At 41.2% G+C, this 26,230-nt stretch overlaps 1 protein-coding gene across 1 annotated transcript in view; it reads right to left on the reverse strand.

Moving 5' to 3' along the window:
- slc35f3b (solute carrier family 35 member F3b) overlaps positions 1-16,822 on the reverse strand; it is a 51,970-nt gene extending 35,148 nt beyond the window's left edge. Inside the window, exons 1-2 of the mRNA XM_085477962.1 lie at positions 16,619-16,822; positions 15,515-15,729 (exon numbers count right to left, since the gene is read on the reverse strand). Coding sequence (XP_085334088.1) covers positions 15,515-15,729; positions 16,619-16,728 — 325 coding nt within the window. The 5' untranslated portion in view covers positions 16,729-16,822. The remainder of the gene's footprint in view (positions 1-15,514; positions 15,730-16,618) is intronic.
- Positions 16,823-26,230: the final 9,408 nt, after the last annotated feature.

A 26,230-nucleotide genomic window follows, 5' to 3' on the forward strand; every position in this document is an offset into this window, starting at 1 on the left:
CACTCCACAAGACTGTTATTTCCATCCAGTTCTTGTGGAATTTGCAATACCTCGCCCTTTTCTCTCTGATTTCCTTCCTTAAGAACGACTCAAGACCATTTCTGATAAAGCTTCAGCAAACAGTAGATGGATCAACTGAATGGCAGATCCCTGGAGGTGTTCCGCGTATTTCTCGAGTTCATTTTAGATACTGTTCATCTGCAATTTCTCCTTTGTCCACATGGCACGCCAATATATGAAGCTTTTCGCTAATATCATTCTTTAGGACTCTCCTTCATGCCCGTTAAACTGTCTTATCTTTGTCATTTTTCATAGGCTTCACTAAATAAACATGCTTGTTTGCAGGTATTTAAATATACAATTTAACATTGGTTCTTTGCTAAGTTGTCTGTTAGGTGTAGACACAAGATTGATCCGTCCTTTGAGTTACTTTTTCCATGCTTGAGGGATTCATAGGTCAGTGTTAAGTTGTTTAACGAAGGAAAACAAAACTCAAATTCCTCTGAAAATGGTCAGGTACAAGAATTAGACTGAAATGAGTGAAAAGTAGCCAATGTCCAAAGAAAAATGTGGAAAAAACCCTCTATAAGCTTGGAGACCTATTGCTCATGGCCACTTTAAAAAGTTACAAGATAGTCTGACTCCTTGGAAACAAAATATAAAGAAATAATAGCAGCAAATTCTCAACACAATTTTCATCCTGTGAACTGATCTGTGAGAGTACTGGTTTTAAATGACGGTGTGATACTTGGGCAAATGGAGGCTTTTGCTTTCTTTGATTTGAATAAGCAATCTGATTAAGTAGCTGCTCTGTACATGTAGTGGGCTGAGAGATGTGGACCAGTCAGTTCCCTGAGGGTAGAGGAGGTTTAAGCCTTCCTGGCTCCTTCTGCGCTCCCCCATTGGCTGTCAGTTCTGATCCACGTCCGCAGCTCCTTTAATTGCCTGATTTCCTGACCCAGCGTTGGATACTTTGTGCGCTGAGGGCTGGAAGGCTATAATAATGACTTATAGTGACATGCACGGGGAAGATTCACTCCCTCGGCTATCGCATCTCTCACCATCCAACTACAGCCCCATTACAGACCTCTTAATTTAATACTTAAATCCTCCCATTATGATATAGAAGAGTGTTTCTCACAGAAAATTGACTTTCTTGGAAGACACCAAAAAGTTTCAGTTCAGATGAAACCATCTGAACCAAATCAAGGAAGATACTTTTTTAATCCCCCTGTGCAGACTTTGCATAAAACTGAATCTTTCTGCATGTTTTAAAGACAACTGAGATGCACTGATATTGCTTTAATCACAGTACAGATCATTTTCTTTCAATTATGCATTAATATACTGCACTGAGACTTTAAAGCACAGCAACACTCATAAAAACCAGTCATCTGGGGAGTTTTCAAAGCTTACATTGGGTTATCGTTCATCACTGAGAAACTCATTGAGGAACCAGGGAGATAGCTGGATGTCTGGTGGCTCATAGCTTCTAGAGTCCACAGAAAATCAACTGCTTACACTCACTCATTAGTGAGACTCCTGCGAGCGTGCCAATAATCTGTGAGATGGAAGAGGAGATTGAGAGACTTGCCTTGACAGTAGCGTGCTCCTTATAAGTGTGATTCTGATGTGGTATTACATCTGTATAATCTTATCTATTTCAGTTTACCACCGCCATCCTTCTATTTAATTTGAACCTTTCGGCTGGTTGAAGTCCAAACTTGTAATACGGTAATTAAATCTCGTTCTAAGCAGGCCATAAAACCAAAATATCGCTTTCAAAACAGATTAAAGGCGCTGCCTGTGCAGTGCTCACTGATGATTATTCCCCTCTGAACAATTTTAGACAAAAGGAATCAGATGTCAAATGTTTTACCAGTGATAAGTGGTGATCATTTTCTCTTGCAGAGACTGGCCTATCATAGCCTGTGGCCTATCACACGTTATGCAGGGTGTATAGGAGGTCTCTATCATCTAGATATAGAAATAGATTAATCCTGTTAGTCTTTATTGTTGCTATTCTTCCAAAGCACGCTCTTTTTCTCTGACAGATCTGTTCAGGCTTTTCGTGGCTTTTGTTCCTCTCTTAGGAAGCAAGTCTGTCTCACACATTCACAAGTAGCTTGCACATCGAGTATCATCAGGTAACACTGGAAGGAACAGTTTGACATTTGGTGAAATGTGCTTACTCGCATTCTTCCTAAGAGTCAGGTAAGAGGATTACCCAAACGGATGTCTGTGTAAACAAATCTGTACAAAACACAGAGGCAGGAAAATGTGGGGTTTTATGCCTAGGTGAAAAAAAAGTATGCAAATTTCCCAAAATGTCAAACAAGTCCATTATTCCTGGGATTGAGAAAAGTGACAAAGAGCGAAGCTGCTTCATTGTGAATAGTGATGTACAATGTTAGCATGAAAAATTATCCGTCAGCTGCAACAGCTTCCTTGTGCTTTCACTGTAATGTTTTATCCCTGCTTCCCCCCGGGCTGCACGAATACAACCCTCCAGCCCCAGAGCACTAACTGTTCGCCATCTTTTAAAGACAACAGAAAGCACAGCTAAGACCAGCTGATACATGAACATTGTGCCAAATGAGTCTGTTTACCAGACCTTGCAGCATTCATAGCTGTTCTTTCCCTTGCAAAAGACCACAATACATGCATTCAAGTGTCATACTGTATGCTGAGATCAACAGCAGTGATGGTACAGACCAGTTTCTCTTTAAGAGTAAAGTCTAAGCCAGATGAACCTGTGGCTGGGAGTGGCTGGACTTCAAGTTTCAAGAGTATATCACTGACATTTGTGCAATAAAACTGCAGCTCTCTCTCTGTTACAAAGCTTCAGTCACAAATACATTAACATATATAACAAATAACTTCCAGACACATTAAATAGGTAAATAGGAAAGAGGTGTACGCAGACTTTGCATGACTACAGTGCCAGAAAATAGATAATAGTGCATTTTTTAAAAGGCTCTTTAGTTTTGTGGATAATCATGCACCATAAACTATATGGCCATGGCTTTGTGCATCTTTGCTACCAGCAAAGTCTTGTATCTGGACCGTATGTAATCCAAACATATAACGCCCTCTGGTATGGTAAAGCGATGCCGAGTGTGTCAATGCCACGCTAAGGTCAGTCAATAACTGGTTCAGTCGTTGGGCATTTTTAAGTTGCTTGTAAATCAGCAATGCTGCCAAATAAAAACTACAGATCCATTATGAAATACTGTATTTTTAATCTGTATAATAAGGTTTGATGTAACTGTGCTCTCAAAACTAGGAAAACCTGTGCAGATACTGAACCCCAGGATGCTCTACGTACGAATGTGTGTGAATGTTAGATAGGAAAAAAATTCTTATGAATGAGTGGATGAGACACGTTGTATAAAAGTGCTCAAGTAGAGTAGAAAAGCGCTTTATAAGAACCGGTCCCTTCACACAGTCTTGATTGCAATGATGCAGTCTCACAGCCCGATGTTAATGATCAACAAAGTTGTATCCATTTCTAACAAACAGTTAAATACTGACCGTATATCTGCAGCAACACATCAGTTTAGCACACTCAAGCACAATATTACTATTCGCTTACTTAAAGTGATCATAATCAGCTATGACCTTTAAAAGCTGTCCCTTTATCCTGCTGAAATACTTCATGCAATTTATCAACATCGGTGTTTATTCCCGGGGACAAAGTATCAGGTTTAAAACAAACACAAATTAGAACTTGAAAATGAGTCATCAGCTCTTTGCTGTGTGCCTCTGGTTAACGTGACTCACTAATGCAGATGAGAGGAGCGCTGACCCTGGAGAAACTGCACAGAGTGTGTAGATAGTGTGCTTTCAACAGTGTTCAGCAGATTCGCTGCCCTTTGTTTTGATTGCTGGCGGTAAACGGGCTTGTTTCACATTTTCTGCTTATTGGATAATTACCTTGTTTTTGGTGTAGATGACACACATTACTGCATGTTTTTCACTGATAAAGCCTTAATGCTTGCACACAGCTGATCTTTGAAGCAGACTTTAGTGTGATGCTGAGAAATGATGCATGCAGCTGCCAAGTGTTGCTGGGAATCCCCCCATGAGAAAGAAAAAAAGAGTCAGGGAGGGGGAAGGTAGGAAACTCTAAACTGAGATTAAGCAGGTGTGCAGGACAAGTAGGCATTTATAGATTTATGACAGTATTAACTGTGGTCCTGCTCCTGGAAGCTGGCTAAAAATATACCTCCACATGTAATATATTTATCTACAGTATTATCTTTAGGCCACTATACTCACAAAAGAAGGTTTTCAAAACTCTTGCAATATTTTAGTACATACACAAATATATTTATTATTTTGTGATTCCACTTCTAAAAGTCCATCCTTTCCTTTTACCTCTCTTATCCTAAGGAAAATAACTTTTTAATCATGTTTATTAGTTGGTTGATACTTTAGTTTTCCTCTTATTTTTAGGCAGATAGTCTGCATGGCTAGTACAAAAAAAGGTCAATTCCAGGTCTGCAATGAAATGCAATGACGATGTGCAAGCGGCTTGAACCTGCATTCCTTCTAATATGCAGCAAAGAGCACTTATCTGGTTGCGAAAGCACAGTTTTATGTATTTTTTGTTAGAAAGCACATTAGATCTCACTTTATTGCCTCAGTAAACACGTTTCTCATATGTTTCTATGCTAGATTAACATATTAGACCGCCAGTGGGTGATGTCAGGGTGACTACAACCATCTTTTATATAAAATCTAAATTTCGCAGTTTATAGAGTACATAGCTGTTTGATCCATTAAAACAAATTAATAAATAAAAATAATAATAATAACTTTATTTATATAGCACTTTCAAAATCTATGTGACAAAGTGCTTTACAAGAGCAACAGAATAAAACAAAAGTGCATATGGTGCTAAGAGGTCAGGCGTGTAGCTGGGAGCAAGGCCACGTAGGGTCTCAAAGATAATCAATGTATTAAAATTGATTCGGAAACAAACTGGCAGACAGCCTAAAAACACCAAAATGGGAGGGGCAGTGATGTAATACCATCTCTTTGTTCTAGTTAAAAGTCTGCCAGCTGCAGTCGTTCAACAGATTTTCTGCTAAGGCGCGAAGAAATAAAAGCACGTACGAGCACGTTCGTGTCTCTAAGTGTTTCGAAAAAGATTGGATTTTTAAAAAAATATTCCAAAGATGACAAAAAAAATACAACTGTGTTAGTTGTTTTGCAACCAGCTTGACAGTTTTCCTCAATTTTTTTGAGACATACTTCTCTTCCAAGTATGTAACTAACTTCTCCGAGTCATTGCTGGATTTTACGGCACTTTTAGGCCTGACTGTAATAAGAAAGTGAGCACTGGGGAGAATAATGTGGTGATCATGCAAAACCGGCAGAAAATTAAAGGAATCTTTGTTTAATGTGACCGAGAAATGGAAAGAGGTGAGAAAAGAGGCCACAGGATATTACCCAGTCCAGGACTTTTATAACTAGATATAACACTGCTCCCTAAAACCACAGGACTGACATATAGAAGGAACTTCTTCCTTTCTAAGTTTTCCACACTTTCACTCTTGACTCTTACATCTGTGCCAAGCATCAAGATTAAATTCCAGTCTTGTTTTTAATGAGGCACCAGTTTTTTTAATGATGTCTAAAGGCAATGAGCAGAGTGAATGGAAACACAAGTCCAATGTATCAACATGCTGTGGTTTGGAGAAGTTACTGAACCGTTGTGTTTGTGTGTATCAGTGTTACGAGCTGCCATCTGTATTCATCTTGTATATCAAGCTGCCCAAAATAAGCCTCCTAATTACTCGCACAACCCCATTTACACTTTGCTCTTCCGGCTCCCAGGCACTGCTCTTCTGTGGCCAGCGCAGACAATGATGCACTGTGCAGGCCACAGCAGACCCTGGATTAATTACGCAGAGGTAGGAGTCATCATTTCCCAACTTCTAATTAACAGCAGATAAAAGGAGTGAGAAGAAGAAAGGGCTGACAGCAGAACGGATTTGGCATTCAACTGGCAGGATTTCCATTACAAGGAAGAGCGAGCACTGAGAACCGAGCACTACAGCTGTACTTCAGTTTGGGCTGTTGTCATCAGGATTAATTCTTTAAAACACAAGCACCAACAACGACAGCTATACAGCTACACCGCACATGCATGCAATACATTTGAAACTCTCTCCTCTCTCTGAGTCCCTCTGCATGAAGCACCAAATCCTAACACTATACTATGTCAAAACCCACTGGACCTGCACACTCATTTACTCCTCTGCATCCACCACTTCTCTGCAGTAATCTGCACCACTTTGGATGACACTGAGAGCAGAGACAAGATTAGATTTTCTTTCTTTTTTTTCCCCATCTTCAAAGTGTTTCTTCAGTAGCTGAACTGCAGCGCCACCCGTTCAATAAGCACAAGCTGGACTTCAGGAGCAGGTGTGTGATGATCTATGCGTCCTCCTCAATTATGGATGCGATGTTACGCAAGAGGAGCTGCATCTACTGTACTGGAGATGGTAAAAAGCCAAAAATACACTTGTCCAGGGGGGCTTATACTGTACATGCTCCACTGTTAGACCATTTACATAATAAAATAATAAATATGTCATGATTTTAAAGTCCTCTGGGTATCTAGGTTTTTTATAGTGTGTTCTATGTTATGCATATCACTAAAACATGTAGCAGTGTTTTAATAATGAATGCACTAAAGAAGAAGAATAGTTCACAGAAGAAGCTGTGCAGGGTACCCAGTGTTTACCTAAGCACTGCTCTGCTGCCCTCTCATTTCCTGTTACCCCTTTATGCTTCTTTGTGGATGACTCCGCATGTGAACAGGCAGAAATTTAATAGTGAATCTGTAAACAGATGTTCTCCTTCGACTGAGCATGATCACGACCCGTGCCTGCTCTGTGCGCCGAGTCCCTTGACCTGAACAGGGGCTACAGGATTGGAGAAAGCTGAGGTTTCACAGTGATAGTTCCACTTGGCACAGAGAATAAAATAAGAAAAATCTGTTTTCATTTATTCATTTTTTCCAGCTAATTATTGACTTTCCCAGAGTACCTTTCAAAATTCTAAGACAAAACCTTAAACCCGTTTTACTCATCTGTGGACAAGACTTCTACATAAAAATGAAGACTGACTAAATCTGATCAAAACCTGCATTGCTCTGCATCTAGGAATGATGCCAAGTGGCTTATTCTTTTAAACTGGAAGTCTATCTCTCCAAGCAACTTATCACACTGGATTAATGAGATGGTATATATAAATATATATCATAATGATCCAAAACAAACCAGCAAGTCCACCTGTGAATGGTTCAAAACATTGAAGGCTTGGGAGGCGGACCTTAAATGTGATTGAGTTGCTTTGATATGACCTTAAACAAGTCGTCCATCCTCAAAAACCCTTCAATGTGACTGAATTCAAACAATTCAGCAAAAAAGACTGGGCCAAGGTTAGGACAGCCAGTTATTAGGTTTAGGGGACAGTTACTTTTTCACATCTCTATCTCTACTTTTAAGATTAGGCTTAAACTTTCCTTTTTGCTAAAGCACATAGTTAGGGCTGGACCAGGTGACCCTGAATCCTCCCTTAGTTATGCTGCAATAGACGTAGGCTGCCGGGGGATTCCCATGATGCATTGAGTTTTTCCTTTCCAGTCACCTTTCTCACTCACTATGTGTTAATAGACCTCTCTGCATTGAATCGTACCTGTTACTAGGGATGGGTATCGTTTAGGTTTTATCCGATACCGGTGCCAAATCGGTACTTTTGAAACGGTGCCGGTGCTTAAACGGTGCTCGAACCGGTGCTTAAAGAATGGAGAACACAAACTTTGTCCAAAAACCTCTCATGTTCAGCTGGGTTTTTTTGTAAAAAGATAACAATGTGTGCCTTTTCTGCAGCTATGTGGCATATATGCTATCACTCTTGGCTGGAAGCAGTGCTTAAACAATGGAAAAAACACAAACTTTGTCCAAAAACCTCTCATGTTTAACTGTTTCCCACTTTTTCTTTGGTCATTTTAGCCTTTTTGGCCAGGGTGAAGGGAGTATCTGCCATCAAACAAGAAGACAGCCACATGTAGCTATGATGATGTTTGCTAGTTCACCTTACATGCATTAATGTAATAACGTGGTTAGCCTACTCAACGTAAATTACACTCGAACAACATGAAGCTACTCATGCAGAGAAGAACGGCTGCTGCTGCATCATCATCCTCATCATTTCTGCTACACTGGCAGGGCTAGGGGCCAGGACTCTATTCTTCGGGTTTTTGGGGGATGTTGCTCCGGGTCCGATAACTGGCAACCCACCCGACGTGCACGGTGTGAGGTCTCGCCGCAAGCTATCAAATACGGCGCATTTCTCGGCTTTTAAAAAAAACGCTATGCGTCGCCAGCTGTTTAATCGGATTCTTGGTGTTACCTCCTTTGACAGTATCACAGTATCAGCTTAAAGCACTTGTTGCAGGCTGCTGAGTTTGCATATTTTGCTGTGAAGTACAGCCAGACTTTTGACCGCTTCGCCTTGGGCATTTTTAATCTGTAGCTCTGCTCTAACTGAACGTACATACAGTGGGGCAAAAAAGTATTTAGTCAGCCACTGATTGTGCAAGTTCCCCCACTTAAAATGATGACAGAGGTCAGTAATTTGCACCAGAGGTACACTTCAACTGTGAGAGACAGAATGTGAAAAAAAAATCCATGAATTCACATGGTAGGATTTGTAAAGAATTTATTCGTAAATTAGGGTGGAAAATAAGTATTTGGTCACCTCAAACAAGGAAAATCTCTGGCTCTCACAGACCTGTAACGTCTTCTGTAAGAAGCTTTTCTGTCCCCCACTCGTTACCTGTATGAATGGCACCTGTTTGAACCCATCATCTGTATAAAAGACACCTGTCCACAGCCTCAAACAGTCAGACTCCAAACTCCGCCAAGGCCAAGACCAAAGAGCTTTCGAAGGACACCAGGAAAAGTATTGTAGACCTGCACCAGACTGGGAAGAGTGAATCTACAATAGGCAAGCAGCTTGGTGTGAAAAAATCAACTGTGGGAGCAATCATCAGAAAATGGAAAACATACAAGACCACTGATAATCTCCCTCGATCTGGGGCTCCACGCAAGATCTCATCCCGTGGGGTCAAAATGATCATGAGAACAGTGAGCAAAGATCCCAGAACCACACGGGGGGACCTGGTGAATGACCTGCAGAGAGCTGGGACCAAAGTAACAAAGGTCACCATCAGTAACACACTACAACGGCAGGGAATCAAATCCCGCAGTGCCAGACGTGTCCCGCTGCTGAAGCCAGTGCATGTCCAGGCCCGTCTGAAGTTTGCCAGAGAGCACATGGATGATACAGCAGAGGATTGGGAGAATGTCATGTGGTCAGATGAAACCAAAGTAGAACTTTTTGGTATAAACTCAACTCGTCGTGTTTGGAGGAAGAAGAATACTGAGTTGCATCCCAAGAACACCATACCTACTGTGAAGCATGGGGGTGGAAACATCATGCTATGGGGCTGTTTTTCTGCCAAGGGGACAGGACGACTGATCCGTGTTAAGGACAGAATGAATGGGGCCATGTATCGTGAGATTTTGAGCCAAAACCTCCTTCCATCAGTGAGAACTTTGAAGATGAAACGAGGCTGGGTCTTCCAACATGACAATGATCCAAAACACACCGCCCGGGCAACAAAGGAGTGGCTCCGTAAGAAGCATTTGAAAGTCCTGGAGTGGCCTAGCCAGTCTCCAGACCTCAACCCCATAGAAAATCTGTGGTGGGAGTTGAAAGTCCGTGTTGCTCGGCGACAGCCCCAAAACATCACTGCTCTCGAGAAGATCTGCATGGAGGAATGGGCCAAAATACCAGCTACTGTGTGTGCAAACCTGGTAAAGACCTATAGTAAACGTTTGACCTCTGTTATTGCCAACAAAGGTTATGTTACAAAGTATTGAGTTGTATTTTTGTTATTGACCAAATACTTATTTTCCACCCTGATTTACGAATAAATTCTTTACAAATCCTACCATGTGGATTCATGGATTTTTTTTTCACATTCTGTCTCTCACAGTTGAAGTGTACCTCTGGTGCAAATTACTGACCTCTGTCATCATTTTAGGTGGGGGAACTTGCACAATCGGTGGCTGACTAAATACTTTTTTGCCCCACTGTACCTGGCCCCGCCTACTATCCTCGGAAACGTAAAATGATTGGCTAGAAGTGTATCACAGCTCAGGAAAAAAAAAGCACCGAAATAAAGCACCGAAATGTGCGCTGCTTTTCGGTCTGGTTACTACCGTTTATGTCAGAACCGGTGCCATCATGGCACCGGACACCGGTACCCATCCCTACCTGTTACTAATCTCTGTCTCTCTTCCACAGCATGTCTTTATCCTGTTTTCCTTCTCTCACCCCAACCGGTCGCAGCAGATGGCCGCCCCTCCCTGAGCTGGTTCTGCCGGAGGTTTCTTCCTGTTAAAAGGGAGTTTTTCCTTCCCACTGTCGCCAAAGTGCTTGCTCATAGGGGGTCATATGAATGTTGGGTTTTTCTCTGTATGTATTATTGTAGGATCTACTGTACAATATAAAGCACCTTGAGGTGACTGCTGTTGTAATTTGGTGCTATATAAATAAAACTGAATTGAATTGAACATATGGCCAGGTGGGTTTGGACAACTTAATAGATGAAATAATGTCTTCAATGTCAATACTGTCGTGGCGGTCACAACATCTTCAGTCGCCTGTATTTTAGTGTCTGGCAGTGTCGGTGTGTTTTTTTATGCTGTGGCAGGATAAAAATCAAGAAATAAAATATTAAAATAAGAAAAAAAAGTTGGACTGCACCAATTCTGGGGCGACATCACTGCTGACGTGCAAAATGTAATGGAGAGTTGCCAATGCCAGTTTTTCCCCCCTGTTTGTTTGTTTGTTTTACATTTTTGTTGGTTCTTGCGTCAGTTCTTCATCACAGCAGCTTTGAACATGTTTCCAACAACAAATTGGTGAAATGACAAAGTCTGTAAATTGTCATTTGCAGATAGATCTATATGAACAGGGATGATATCAGCTGATATCAAAGTCTGGTCCCTACATTGATGCAACCTAAGGATAAGTAAACTATGTCTATTTTTTGCTTTGTTGATTGAAAGCTGCATTTACTGCATTTACGCCTTCCATCATTTGTTGAACACTAATGTGGAAAGGAAATCTTTAGCTGTCGTTTAGGAGTTTTAAGCTAGTGTGCAAGCTGCATTCATCCATAGGCAGCTGGGCAGGTGAGACAGTGCATCTGCATAACTATTTCCATCTTTCCCCTCAGCTTCCAGAGAGTTGAAAGGAGTCATTCTCACAGTAAAGCCACACCTCGCCCACCCCTTCCAGCTGTCCTGTTACAGCGAGCAGCGAATCTGTATATGCGCATAGACTGTGCTTTCTCCAACCTGCTCCAGCGTTTGTGTCTCACCATGCCCAAACCCTGAGCTCAAAATAGAATCTAACCTCATTTCATGCCTCGTGAAGCTCTAAATTTGCACCAGAGGGGACACTACATTTGTGATAGATAGTGCAAGTATATTAGAAGAAAGAGCAAAGTCTGTTTGTCTGACAAATTGTTCCCTTCTCTGTGGAACCTGAGAAACCAAAGGAGGCAATTACGCAGAAAAAGAAACGGTCTAATCTTAGAGAACAGCACTTCTCTCTGTGGGGAGGAAGTATGACGAGCAGACCAAACTTACGAATGGAAACCCCGCCTTAGCAAAACTCTGAAAGGAGCAGCAGCAGCAAGCAAACTCTCTTTTTATGATGGCGCATTAAAATATCCTCAACATGTTCAAAAACTACCACCTCACATTTTAGCACATTTTATATATCCAGCAAAGGTGAAAGAAGTTTAAGTAACTGCAAAAAAAAAATTAGTTTAAAATGGTTTACATTTTATTAAGCAGTAAAATATGTCTATTTTTTGTTAGCGTGTGTTTCACAGGCTCCTGAGGTAAAGAAGAAAGCGATGATGCTCTCTTAATAAAGTTTTCTTGTACCTTTGAGCGTTATTCTGCTTCAGGGAGTCGCTCTTCACTCAAAATTTTAATCAGTCTTAGAAGAGGACATTCAGTTACGCTTAATTAATCATGATGAGGGCAGGTTTTATAAATGCACATTTTGTTCAAAGTCAGCAGAAGCAATGCCCCTTGGTGGTGCACATAAATGAGTGCGGTAAGTCAAAAGATATGTCTGCAGCGCTGAGACTACATTTGCTCTTCCACTTTGTTCCAAAGGAAGTTGGTTAAAGTGTCTTTTTCCTTTCTGTGCTGTCCAGTAACGGCTTCTTTAATCTGAGTTACAAAGTACACAATTATATGGACTTCCTACTAAAAACCATAGGCATAGAAAAATTGGGATTTTTATGATGATGTATTGACTGTAGATATCGCGGCTTAATATATTCTCCCCAGTAACCAGTGACCTTTCCTTTGATCCAGACATCAATTTCTCCATCTGTGGCCGGAGTAAGTGTGTTTTTATCCCAAGCAGGGAAAATGGAACGATTTGTTGATCTTCACTAAGGGGAATTGATTAGTGGTATTTACATGTTTGACAAAAGGTTAAAGTGAAAGATGCCACATTAGTTAAAAAGAGATTCAAGATACATGGTACGCAGCCAGACGAGCATGAAGTGTAAACATCAACACGTGCTAAACACAGACTGTAGCTCCATCACACCCTAATAAGGAATAAACTGGAAAACTAAATTACGTGCATCTAACACATCAAAAGCAAAACACTAGATTAATGTGTCTAGTGTGAGTTTGCATGTACACCACTAACAGGAAAGTAACTTAGAGCCAGGCCTGAAAAACAAGCAAGGTTTTCATGCTGTGCTCTGTTGCACATGCAGTAATTCTCAGAGGGCTATTACAGCCTCCTGCATGTGTGTGATCCCTGCAGACTCATATTCAGGATATTACTATGATCCATTAAGTCACACACACAGCTTTCATTCCCAGCCTGAGTCATGCCTTACTACTTACTAAAGAGCACATGTGCCAGTTTGGTAAGGCTGGTGGTAAATGAAACAAACAGGCAATTCTTTGCACTCTGCTGAGATGTACTCAGTCCCCCCACCTGTCTTGAAATTAGCTGCTTTCAGCATCAGTCCTCCACTCTTTAGCCATTAGCTACAGATTTTTGAGCTGCTCTCCAATCAACATGTAGCCTGCAGCTGTGTGCAAAGGATGGCTAGTGGGACCTCTGTCCCCACGAAAAACACCTGCGACACGGTGGTCTCAGAGGATCTGAAGGCTGTATTGATTTGGCCTGTAATAATTTTACTTTTGGACTGCGTTGTCAGAAACAGAAGAAAGCTAAAAGAATCCAATTTTTGGTACCAATCAATTGATATAAAAACAGTTCCAGTTTAACAAGCAATTTTTAGTGATGTCGTTCCAGAACAGCTACTATAATTATAATTACATTACATTAAAATGATGCAGCTACAGTTGTATAGAGCTGAATGAAATGCTGAAATTGTTTAAATCATTGTTCTTAATGATGTATTTAAGTCACCTGCACACAAAAAACATTGCTTGCAAAATGGGTTTTATATAAATATGTGATTTGAAACAGACTGCTAGAAACAAAGTCTCTAAAGACAGTTCTTTAAATTGGTTCATCGCTTGAGATAGGTGCTTTTTTTTTATTCACTCATAGGTCAGTGTGGCAAACAAACAAACAAAAAAAATGTTTGGATGTGTGGACTAGACTGAAACTGAGCAAATAATAGCCAATGTCCACAGAAAAACAAGCAAACAAGCAAAACCAAAACCTAGAATAACTTTCAGAAATCCTGAAGAATATTGCTTAAGACCACTTTAAAAAATGACAAGATAAATTCAAAATGATTGAAATGAAGAAGAAATAAAGGGAGGCTTGAGACTTTTGCTTACTGCTATATGCATATAAGGCTCTAAAGACCAATATTTCTCTATATTTGCTTTGTCTTTGTTTATCGTCTTGTTTACTCTTGGTATGGCCGGGTTAGCACTCACAGTGTTGAGCACTGTCGCCTCACAGCAAGAAAGTCCTGGGTTTGAACCCATGCTGCTGCCGTTCTGCCTTGCATGTTCAACATGGTTTTCACCTGCTTTCTTCCACAGGCAAACACATGCATGGGGTTAGTTTAATTGGTGATTCTAAATTAGCTATAGGTGTGAATTTGAGTGTGAATGGTTCTCTGTCTCTGCATGTTAGCCCTGTGATAAGGTGGCGGCCTGTTCAAGCATGTACCCTGCCCTCTCGCCCTATCATAGCTGGGATAGGCTTCGGTGCCCCCCTACCCCACGCTCACCCCAGCCATGAACTGAATAAGCAGAAAAAAATGGAAGGATGGATGGTAAGATTTTATGAAGAAAATGTGGGCTTTAAAAAAAAATTTGCTTAGAGTCAGTTATTGATATCTGTGTTTTTATTCCATTATTTACCTGAAACTTTTTATTTGAATAATTGAAGCATCTCACATGCCCCCTTTGATCAACATGCATATTTTTTTCATACTACGTATATAGATATTATTTTTGTAAGGATATATCTGAATGTGAAGAGAAGCCGTCTTTTGAATTTTATAGTGCTCTGAGTTCAGGGTGGCCATAGGTCTGTGAATTTTAAAGGAGCCTTGCAGCTGATTTACATTGCAGTCTCTTGTGAAATTTACAAAAAAGTGCCTTCCAGCTATTTGGTGTCAGTCAGCATAATGTTATCTACTAAATAGTCACCCCAGTGAAACATTCATTAAGATAAATGGAGAGAAACTGGTTTGTCATGACACTACCATGCCAAGGAAGTCCAGGAGGCCACAGAGCAGGTGAAGCAAGACTGCAATCCAGCACATCATCAAGCCATCATCAGTAACAGGCTACAGAGCAGTTACAAGCAATTGATGTTCTGTGTAAAAGAAAATATGCAAATCTAGTGAAGCTATGCAGAGAAGGAAATGAAAGATGAAAATAAAAGCCACGTTAGCAACTTTTCTTTCTTCAAAGAATGAATTGCTCTGAGCAAAATTCTCCCTGTTTGACTTCAAGCTCAGCCAGCTCCACTGAAGCAAACATCAGCTCCGCCTTCTGCAGCAACCAGAAACACAGACTTTAACAGTTAATTCTCTAAATGGAACAAAACTGCATTCATATTAGTGTAAATAATAACGAAGATGCCGACTGATGAGCTTTCTCTGTGAAGGCCTCATAGTGTACAGTGCTTGGGCATGCTATAGTACCAAGTTCCGAGTCACCACCACCACAGAGGGTTGGACTCAAGGGAACACACCAGGCTGATCTTAAATCTGTCAAGACTCAACATTAGCACAGTCTGAAAGCCAAGCCAGTGTCCAAGATAAGAAGGACTTTATAATCTGGTAGTACTTATATTTGGGCTACCTGACCTCTCTGGCCACTACATAAACCCCTCCATTCATGACAGCTAGAGAAATGTAACAGCTCCAGGTGTAACTCACTCTTGTAGCTTGCACTCCAAGGCTGATATCCATAATATCCGGTGATGCGCAATATTCGCTCCTCTATCGACGCGCTGTTGATGTCCTCAACTGAGCGGGAGGATTTGAGGTCTTCTTTGATAGCCTCGTCAACCACCAGGTACTTGAGCTGCCTGAGCTGAGGGCTGATGTCCGAAAGCCTTCTCGGGCTCACGTCGGGTGACTTGCGCATCCCGCTGGAAAGAGAGCACAAGGGGTGTTGAGACAAAGTGGGGCCAGTTGGCAAAGGGAAGTGGGTCCGTAAAGCGTGTATATGAGTCGATGATGTAAGACTTCTCCTTGGGTAAAACAGGAAAGTCGGTGTTGCATATTCCACGGAGACCGGGGTTAAGGGCCGCTGCAACGCCTCCTTCGTACAGTACAGAAATCATCATCCTTCAGTGGCCCTGCGCGCGGCAACACTGTGAAGACACTAAGCAAGAGTGACTGCTCCTGCACTTGTTGTATACTATGCACTGTGCAGCGCCTATTATAGACTTATATGAGTGTGAAACTAATGAATCGATCTCGAGTGATTTGTAGAGATGGAGAAGCGACATTTGTGACAGCTTCATGTAGGCACTGGACCACAAAACTGCGCCTACCCTACAACAAATGTGCTTTTATCACGCAAAGGAGATGCATACTTGGTGCTGTCTGTAAACCACAAAGAAGAACGGTCGAAATCTGCACTACTATGGCTCTGCTGTATGGAGTACCTGGCAAAAAGTAACGACGACCTGACAGCTTCTACTGGCATAATGTGACAGCAAAACATGATTTACTGACCCACTCAGAGAAAATTGGTGTGGAAAATGTGCCCCTGTGCAGACATCTCTAGCACAGACCGTATAACCATTGCAGAATTGTAATATGGCTCCAAACAATTATTACGAGGCAGCAAAAGCAGTTAAGTATAAAGCATCAATCGGGATTTGGATATGTTTTGGTTTTTGTATTTTTTACATCTCAGCTCAATAAAGTCAATTTATTTGATCGTTGTAGCTATGAAATCAAGTGCGCAACAGGTCGTCCTGCCGCCTATCGATTGGCTTCACTGCATTAGTAAAAGTTTAAATGTCTTACAGCGGCATTAAAGTGGTAGGAGGTCCAAGGTAGCACATACAGTCCCGATGGGGCCGTCCGACCCGGTCCCACACAGTGCCCTCTCCATCGCCGTACATCCTCAGGGCCATGCAGCAGGGCAGCTACTGTGAATCCAAATCCTCACCAAGGCTTACGGAAACAAGTAGCATCGTCCTGCTTCTTCCCACCACCACAAACACATCCCTGCCTGGCTTCTACAGCACACACTGTCTCAACATTAAAAGGTAGTGCTGCGCTCTGGATGATGCCGAGTCCTGGAGGCACAGCAACAGCGTCATCTGCCGGATTCACGGGAAGCATCATCATGTGGAACATGCAGAGTGGACATTTGTGTGGCAGCTGTACGTTGCAGCACGATTTGCAGCTTATAGGTTGTAGCAACTGCAATGCTTTAGAACTAGTCTCTCCTTTTTTAACAGTTCCCCTAAATAGTTCAAACAGGACCAGTCAGTCTCCCCAAGCTCAAGGTGGAAAAAAAGACAAATAAACCTGCTTTAAATGTGAAGTGTTTCTTGTATTTACTAATTGTGTCAGCTATTTCTGTCTCAGAGCCTTATCAACTCCTCTGAAGCTTTTTTTAAATGACAGTGAAGCAGAATAATAGTAAATCAACCCAACTGTCTTGACAAAAACAAAAGTGTTTTTCCTACAGAAATGCACAAAAATCTGACATATCTCAGTCATTGTCCCGCAGTACTGCTTTTGTTTCCTGCATTGTTTTTCCAGTACAGGATAGATTGAATTTTCCTTCTTGAATGTTTAGGCTGTCACAGAAATATAAGCTACACACGTCCAGGCTGTTCAAGATGTTTCTTAGCACGCTGCCAACATCTTTACCAGGCTATCTTGTCCAGCAACTATTACTGCGGATTTGACAAGCCTCTGGGGTTCGCTTTGTTCTATTATTCATAAGTACTTTACCGAAGATCTCCAACAATGTTTTAAGGCGATAGCAAGGCCGGTGCTTCAAATTTCTGAGTGAACAGTGGTAGAAATTCAAGAAGAGGCTTATTTTCACGAACACAGAACCAAACAGTCTGATGTGGTTGATTACATCCAATCAGAAGTATAGTCAGTGAGATAATTGCTCACTGGTATAAAATGAATGTGGATTTATTAAATGAGAAACATCCTCACTGTTCAGCCTAAACATGATTCTCATTCTCTAAACATCTGACGAAGTTTAAATGAAGTCTTTCATTTTCTTCTTCTTCCTAAATAAACTGAAACAGTACATGCAGGTCAAGCAGAGACTGAAACTCTACCTTGCTTAAATTGGGTAGTGTTGTCCATACCTCTTAGGTCTGTTCTCCACCCGCTGCATTGCATCTGCATGCTGTGAGCTCCTCACTGCAGTGTGCCGACTGTGTTTTGAAGATGGGTTTTGCATGGATCAATGCAGCCACACCTCACACAGAGTTGTGGTAGGTGGTTGGCAAGGGCACCTACCTTTACTTGAGGCAAAAAAAAAGTAGAGTCGAGTCATCGATAAGGAGGTCAACACCTCTCATTGACAGCCTTAGGGAGGAGAGGCTCAAGTTCATCTTGTATAATGCACCTCTCAACTTCACAGCTCAGCCCAGGCCAAATCGATTCTCACAGTTTGACTTTCGTCTTTGCCAAAACGTAATCATGTGGGCAAAATCCCTGTGACGCGCGGGTCGTACATATCAAAGCAGTCATTCTGTGCTATCCAGTACACCATCTTCCACTCCAGCAGACCTCTGATAGTGATCTAATTGATGCCCCGATCTACAGGACACTGCACTCCTTTCTAAATATGGCTCTGTCTTGAAATGAGAGCCAAAGCTCAAGGCCAAGAAACATAAAATTAGCCCAGTTTTTTTTTTTGCTAAAAAAAAACTTAAACAATCTATTTATTTCCCTAAAAGCAGGTCCAATCAACCTTTACATAGCTGACATTTTGTCCTGCCATTTCAAGAAAAGCAGAGGTGTTACTTACAATTTCTCCCTTCCATTAAATGTCAAAGCCTGCCTTCATAGTGGCAGGGCCCTGCATGGAGCTGCCCCACTTTAATAGAGCACATTCATTAATAATATGTGACGTCTGTGGTGGGCTTTGTTGCTACGTGACACGTCGAATAGTAAGTCATGAAAAAAGTATCTACAGTTTTCTCACAGAGAAAGGTGTAATATTATTAAAGGTGTACTATTATTTCATAGTTCCTGCTCCCTTAAATCATCTTATGTTACATTTCTAACCTTGAGAGAGAGTATATTACTTTTGTAGATTAGATTTACTCTTAAAAAGAACCTGTGAGGAACCTTGGAGTCATTTTTGACCAGGACATGTCCTTCAATGCACATATTAAACAAATATGTAAGACTGCTTTCTTCCATTTGCGCAACATCTCTAAAATTAGAAATATCCTGTCTCAGAGTGATGCTGAAAAACTAGTTCATGCATTTATTACTTCCAGGCTGGACTACTGTAATTCATTATTATCAGGATGTCCAAAAAACTCCCTGAAAAGCCTTCAGCTAATCCAAAATGCTGCAGCAAGAGTACTGACAGGGACTAGAAAGAGAGAGCATATTTCTCCTGTTTTGGCTTCCCTTCATTGGCTTCCTGTTAAATCCAGAATTGAATTCAAAATCCTGCTCCTCACATACAAGGTCTTAAATAATCAGGCCCCATCTTATCTTAATGACCTTGTAGTACCATATCACCCTATTAGAGCACTTCGCTCTCGCTCTGCAGGCCTTCTTGTTGTTCCTAGAGTATTTAAAAGTAGAATGGGAGGGAGAGCCTTCAGTTTTCAGGTCCCTCTTCTGTGGAACCAGCTTCCAGTTTGGATTCGTGAGACAGACACTATCTCTACTTTTAAGATTAGGCTTAAAACTTTCCTTTTTGCTAAAGCACATAGTTAGGGCTGGACCAGGTGACCCTGAATCCTCCCTTAGTTATGCTGCAATAGACGTAGGCTGCCGGGAGATTCCCATGATGCATTGAGTTTTTCCTTTCCAGTCACCTTTCTCGCTCACTATGTGTTAATAGACCTCTCTGCATTGAATCATATATATTATTAATCTCTGTCTCTCTTCCACAGCATGTCTTTATCCTGTTTTCCTTCTCTCACCCCAACCGGTTCTGCCGGATGTTTCTTCCTGTTAAAAGGGAGTTTTTCCTTCCCACTGTCGCCAAAGTGCTTGCTCATAGGGGGTCATATTATTGTTGGGCTTTTCTCTGTATCTACTATACAATATAAAGCACCTTGAGGTGACTTTTGTTGTGATTTGGCGATATATAAATAAAACTGAATTGAATTGAATTAAAAAAAGCTTCTTTGGCTTAATAGGGATATGCGTGTGTAAATTAAGCAACACATTTCCCCCGTCCATCCATCCATCCATCCATCCATCCATCCATCCATCCATCCATCCATTTTCTTCCACTTATCCAGTTCAGGGTTACTGGAGCCTATCCCTGCTGTCACTGGACAAAAGGCAGGGGACACCCTGGGCAGTTTGCCAGTCTATCACTGGATTAACACAGAGAGACATGTAGCGCCACTTAAAACTGATCAGTTAACCTAACCCCATGCATGTTTTCGGACAGTGGGAGGAACCAGCATGATCACTTGGAGAACATGTAAACTCCACAAAGAAAGGTCCCCAGCTTTCTGGTGGATTCAAACCCAGGAACGTCTTGCTGTGAGGTGACCCATATTGCCCCAGTATGTTTTTGTTTTTCTCCTTTTTAAAGTGACAAGTCTTTTTGGTAACTTTGTTTTGTAGTTTGTGGTCCTAATAAAGGACTCAGAAATCCTCTTAGAATGTACGCAGTGGTTTTCATGAATGCAACAGGAGAACAGATTTAAATGTGAGAAGCACAGGTGTTACTGGTGCATTAATCATGAATCCTCACTGTTCGAGTGTCCTAGAAAGAAAGAGAGCAAGTGAGCCAGCCAAAAATGGAAATCAGCTAAGAATTTCTCGATTTACACCTTCTCTTTTCCACTGAGGTCTATTTTCTTAAGGCGCATTTCTCAGTGGACCTTGTGAATGACTGCAAAATAAAGGACACTGAATCCAAAATTACTGTTCTCCCTGAATACAGGGTGCTCCTGGAAAAGTAGCAGCACTGATACAGTGATAGAAAAGTAGTCATAGATTTTCCCATCCTTCAGCAGAAGCTCAATTTGAGCTATTTTCTGTTCTGCACGTTATGAGCTTTGATCTACTTTCTCACTCTTTTGTGTTATTCCTCTTTCGGTGGCCAGCTTCATACCATTAAAAAAAAGAATGATGCAAAGCCTGTCTCTGCTCAATATCAATATTTAATGCAACATTCAGCCTGGAAACAGTGCGACAGGCCACTGCTGATTGGCCGATGATGAGAGTGAAGACAAACCCTGAACCAGTAAAAAGGTCACACTTATTACTGTGCATTTAAGAGGATTTATGGACATTTTACATTTCTTATCACGCTGTAGTTTGACCGAGGAGCATTTTGGTTTGTTCTAATGAAAACAGACATATCTATTTCTCCATCGCTAAAGAAGGCATCATCTGTTACACAGTTATTTCAACCAGCAGGGCTCATAACTTTTATGAAGGCAGCACAGTAGAGACTCAAGGAAACAAACTAAGAGCTGCTGAGAGGCTGAAATGAAAAACATTTATCTCCATTTAAAACTACATACGTTTCAAATGAGGCTGTCCTTGAAGAGCTGTGTCTCAGAACAGTTCCCCCAGCACTCCTCTGTTTAAGTTCCAGTTCCAATAAATTAGTCGCCTCCAGTCCTTACAATTTTCTCCTTATCTATTTTCCATAAGAAAAATAGGACTCTAAGCTAATCAAGCCCTCTTCAGGTGATTCCACTGCACTCACTTGCTTTGAGAAAGCACGGCTGGTAACATCCCAGCTGCCCTCCTTTGACTTGATTTGGATCAGTGTGCTGCCCACTGGCACATCTGGTTTCCTCGTTGTTTATTAAAAGTCTTTTGTCTTTTTTGTTTATGGTTGGATGCATGAGACCACATGGTGCAGAGCAGATCTGGTTTTTTGACAGTCTTTCCTGATGCGTTCAGAACACACAATCAGAACAGAAACCAGCACGTATCACGAAACATATGTTCTTTGTCTCTTATTCCTCTTTTCTTATGTATGAATCTGCAGTGCAGTTGGATGCTGGAGACCATATCGTGCGGAGCAGATCTGCTTTCGCAATTTGTGCTGGCACGTCCACAAACAATCGAAGCAGAAAGCATTTTACATCACGAAACATATGTTTATTTTGCATGCCTTCGTGTCTGTGACGCAAATGCAGTCTGTGTCCCCGGCAGCAGAGTCACGCCATCCTCTCTGTTTCAATATGTTCATTTTCTTTGGTTCTGTGCAGAGTTTTCTTTGTTTTTCCAGTTGTGGTGAAGCTGTTTGTTTTTCTTCCCCTTTTGTTTGCTGTCAGTGATGAAATATCGTTTATATCACTAAACAGTGGGTACGCTGCACCATTCACTTTGTCTCTTAATGAATGCGTGCGTGATGTAATTGAATATGGCTTTCTGGTGGGATCTCTTCTGAAGTTCTCCACTCCTCCTTGAGCTAAAGCTCGTTGAACTTGTGCAGAGCAGTCTCTGAAGAAACAGCTCTTCATCTTCCATTCTGATGCACATGCAACTTCCTACTCATTTTCCTGTAATATGCTTTATCTTCTAACATATCCTCTCTCTGGAGTGATGTGCTGGCGGCATCTCACAAGTTCCTTTGATTGACCTTTATTGTACTGCTGCAGGAAACTGTACCACTGACACTGTTCTCAAAAGCATTAAAAAACAGATGACATTTTGACATTGGCGTCTCTCGTTTTTGTTACTGTTGAAAGGCATTATTTGTGGTGCACTGAACGTTGTTTTCATGACATTTAAGTGGCATAGGCTCAGGGTAGCATGGACTGATGTGCGATTTTCTCCTTAGGCCTTGTTCTTTTTCTCATTCCGAGTGGTCATATTTAATTTCCTTTTTGTTTCCCTGAGTGCTTTGTTATTAATCGTTTCCTCTCTGAGATCTTAACACATCTAGTCATGTGTGCTGCAGTCTCTGCATCCAGTCAAAGCTGCCCCTTCTTCCCAAGAAGAATTTCTTGCGGATCAATTATTGCTGTAACATTTTCTGTTTCGTCATCAATCCTGCAGAGTCAGCCTCTCCCCTAAAAGATGTGCAGATGACAAATTAGAAGCAGCAGATTTTCTTCTGTGATCTTCTGTGATCTATTTACTCTGCTACCAAAATCTGACACGCATCGTTTCACATCATCAGGGGTGACTGTGGCTCAGGACCCCTGTAGTTCCAAAGGCCTGTGTTATTTCTTTAGGGTGCAATTATTATTCATCTGCCATTACTGGTAAGGCTGACACACAGCTGGAGAGAAGAAGCAGATTCCTGAAGGATTAGAGTTCCTGCTGATGCTACTATGCGTCAGCATCATGGACCAGTGTGCCGCAGACAGCACAGCGCCGATGGGACGAAAAGATTGGCATCAACCGTCTTCTTTTTCTGGCAAAACTGAACTGCCCTGATTTCCATTATTAGATATTCTCTTTTTTACTTTTGCTGACAAACAAATGAATAAAGTAGCCACAGAAAGTTCCCTCCGTGTTGTATACAGTCAACAAACAAATGCCTCTATAGATTCAGTCAGACAGCAGTCATTCAGTTAATGGCAGAACTTTAGCCTCTCCCAGCTGAAACACATTATTATGTCCATTACAGCCATGTTAGTATTATTGATAGCTGGTCACAACTAATCGCCCCATGCTGCACAAGGAACACTTAGCAGCATGCTTCAGGTCCAGAAAGGCGTATGACAAATGGCTTCATATTTATAGCCAATTGTTAATCATTTTATTCATTTCTTCTTTTTTTGCAAGTTGTGGGGAGTGAGGATAGTCTGTAAATCAGAGCATTGTGAGGTTATTGGATAAGTTTAAGACACACTGATCATATCAGAAATTTACATGGCAATTAGTCAGCTTTCTTTCTTCATCTTCTTATTTTTTGATGGCAGTTGTGTTGTTAAATGCATCATTTTGTAACTTTTGTCATCTAATTAATGTCCACAGCATCTTCTCTACATCAAATCTCAGCACACAAATCCCCGCTCTCTAATGACAACTGGCAGCCTTAAATATGTTCAGCTGTCACAGACTAACCCATTCTTCCACTCTCAGGTAAATTCTTAAATCCCAACCTTCCACCACAGTATACAATATATCAATTAGAATAAATAAATACATAAATATTCTAAATATTTCACACATTAATTTTACACCAAACCCAATATTATAAAAACCCAGAAACCCCGAGCACAAAAAGATTCACCACACTCTCTTCACCAATGGTCTCTCCCGGAACCTTTAAATGGTGTCTGGACCCCCGGGGAAACATCTTACGAACACTTATTTGCACCACTTTTATTCCTAGATTTCACACACACATTTGCATTAGTTTTCCTTACTGGTAAACCTTAATCACAATCTCAATCACCATTCTTCTCTCCTGACAGACAACCACCACATTCCTTGATGAGAAGCAGCTGTGCAGGATCTGAAATAAGGCTAACAACTGATTTTAAAATTCCCAATAAATAGGCAATAAATATTTAAACTTCTTGTGTGCAAATCCATGCTTAAAGTGCAATGCTAAATAAAGTGCTTGATAAGGTGTGTTTAATAAAGTGAAAGGTGTGCTTTAAAGTGCTATACAGATAATATAATATAAATAAATGTAGTAAGGGAGTCCTCCTCCTTACAGGGATATAAAGTAGGAAAACACAGAATAGGAGCCCTCTGCTGTTGCTTCCCCAAAAGATTCTTTGTATTCCCTGGGTATTCATATCTATTTAATCCGACTGCCAGTATATGTCATGGGTTTTTTTTTCATCTCCTATGAAAACCAGAGCAGATTACAAATAATTTCTCCCAGTGCCTGCACGAATCTTGATGTGAGCTCAGTCTTGATGTCCTCCAAAAATCACACTCCACAGAGATAGTTTTTCACTGCAGAATAGCTGTGAGAGAACAAACGCCTGTGGCTACATCATCCAATTAGCATCTTTCGTCTCTTCTCTCCTCCCTTCTGGTACTGTCAGTCTGTCTCCCCTCTTATTCATTCAACACATAGTTAACTGGAGCAATCTGCAAATGTCTTTACATATACACAGCAACTGCAACCTGAAAGACATTGCTTGGTGTGATTTTAATCAGTGGTATCAATCTTGAGTACCTTTTAAGTATAAATAACACCCACTGTATGTCAGTAAAATGAACATGTTGTGTTTGCTGTAGCAAATGAGAGCAGTTGCAGACTTAGCAGTGGGGAATAGTTGTGCTTGAGGCCTCTCGCGTTCACATTGTCCCAGTGTGTGTGTGTTTGTGTGCCTGAGCGTGTGTTTCAGGATATAAATAGAGTTGCTCCACCATCAGAAAGCGGTGCTATAGGGTAGATGCCAGTCGTCGCCTCAAACTAGCCCAACCCACCCCTGTCCTGCCTGACCCCTGAGTGCCGGCACTGTGAGCATATGAGGGCCAAAATTGTTCTAAAAGCAAACAAGATGAAATGTCAAGCAGTATGCAATATATGACTGGGTGCTACTACAACAAGTTTTACTTTTAAGTTATGTGAGAACGAGTGTTTAATTTAAGCTGGAATATATCAGTCTTAAATGACGTGCAATTAACACCAGATGAGGACTGTTTAGAAACAAACTTTACATGATAGGTAATACTGTCAGGATGAGACTTCATATCTGGTTGTTTGGATCTGGATCCCTCAGACAGCTTCCCATATGCTCATAAATCATGTTAAAAACAAAAAGGTCAAATGGCAATGTTAATGACAAGAAACTGCTGGTAAATTTCAGTCAAGTGTGTAGAGATGAACCTTCAGGGGATGCTTCTGTTCTGCCCCGTTACATTCTTGACTGACAGCCCGGCTGCGTCTTCTGACAATCATACGTATGTCAAAAGACGCAGCCAGCGTGGGTACAAATTAATAGCAATAAAAACCACACACAAAAAAACTGAAACAATGGATGAAGCATCTTAACTGGTAATAGGCAAATACAGAGGGGAAAGTGGAGCTTTAGCCAAAGATGGAAGCTATTTGGTTGGAGTATCTGGAGTCTGGAGTGACTCCAATCTCATTTTGCTGTAAGCACAGATGTTACTTGTGCATGCACAATGCTTCATTTTCAGTGAGGGGGCAATCTCGCTACTTTTTATTCAGCACTGTTTTCTCTGTGTTGGCAGTTAAATGTCATCCATAATTTACAGGCATTATTTAACAGCGGAGATGGAGAATTTGATTAAAATGAAGATGGACGGACGGATAGATAGATAGATAGATAGATAGATAGATAGATAGATAGATAGATAGATAGATAAGACACAGCTATTCCAGTTACAGTTTGAAGACAGATAATTGCACTCTCACAATTGGCTTCGAATAAATACTTGCTTCGAGCGTGTATTATATATTCATGGAGTTAATAACATGGATGTCAGCTCATTGGCTGCTGCAGTGAGAGGTGCCTGCATGTCAAAGTTGGTTACACTTCTCTTTGACAT

The sequence above is a fragment of the Copadichromis virginalis genome, linkage group LG13 (genome assembly GCF_057382275.1).
Source record: "Copadichromis virginalis isolate Kocher_CV1m ecotype Utaka linkage group LG13, C_Virginalis_male_GT1.1, whole genome shotgun sequence".
NCBI lineage: Eukaryota > Metazoa > Chordata > Actinopteri > Cichliformes > Cichlidae > Copadichromis > Copadichromis virginalis.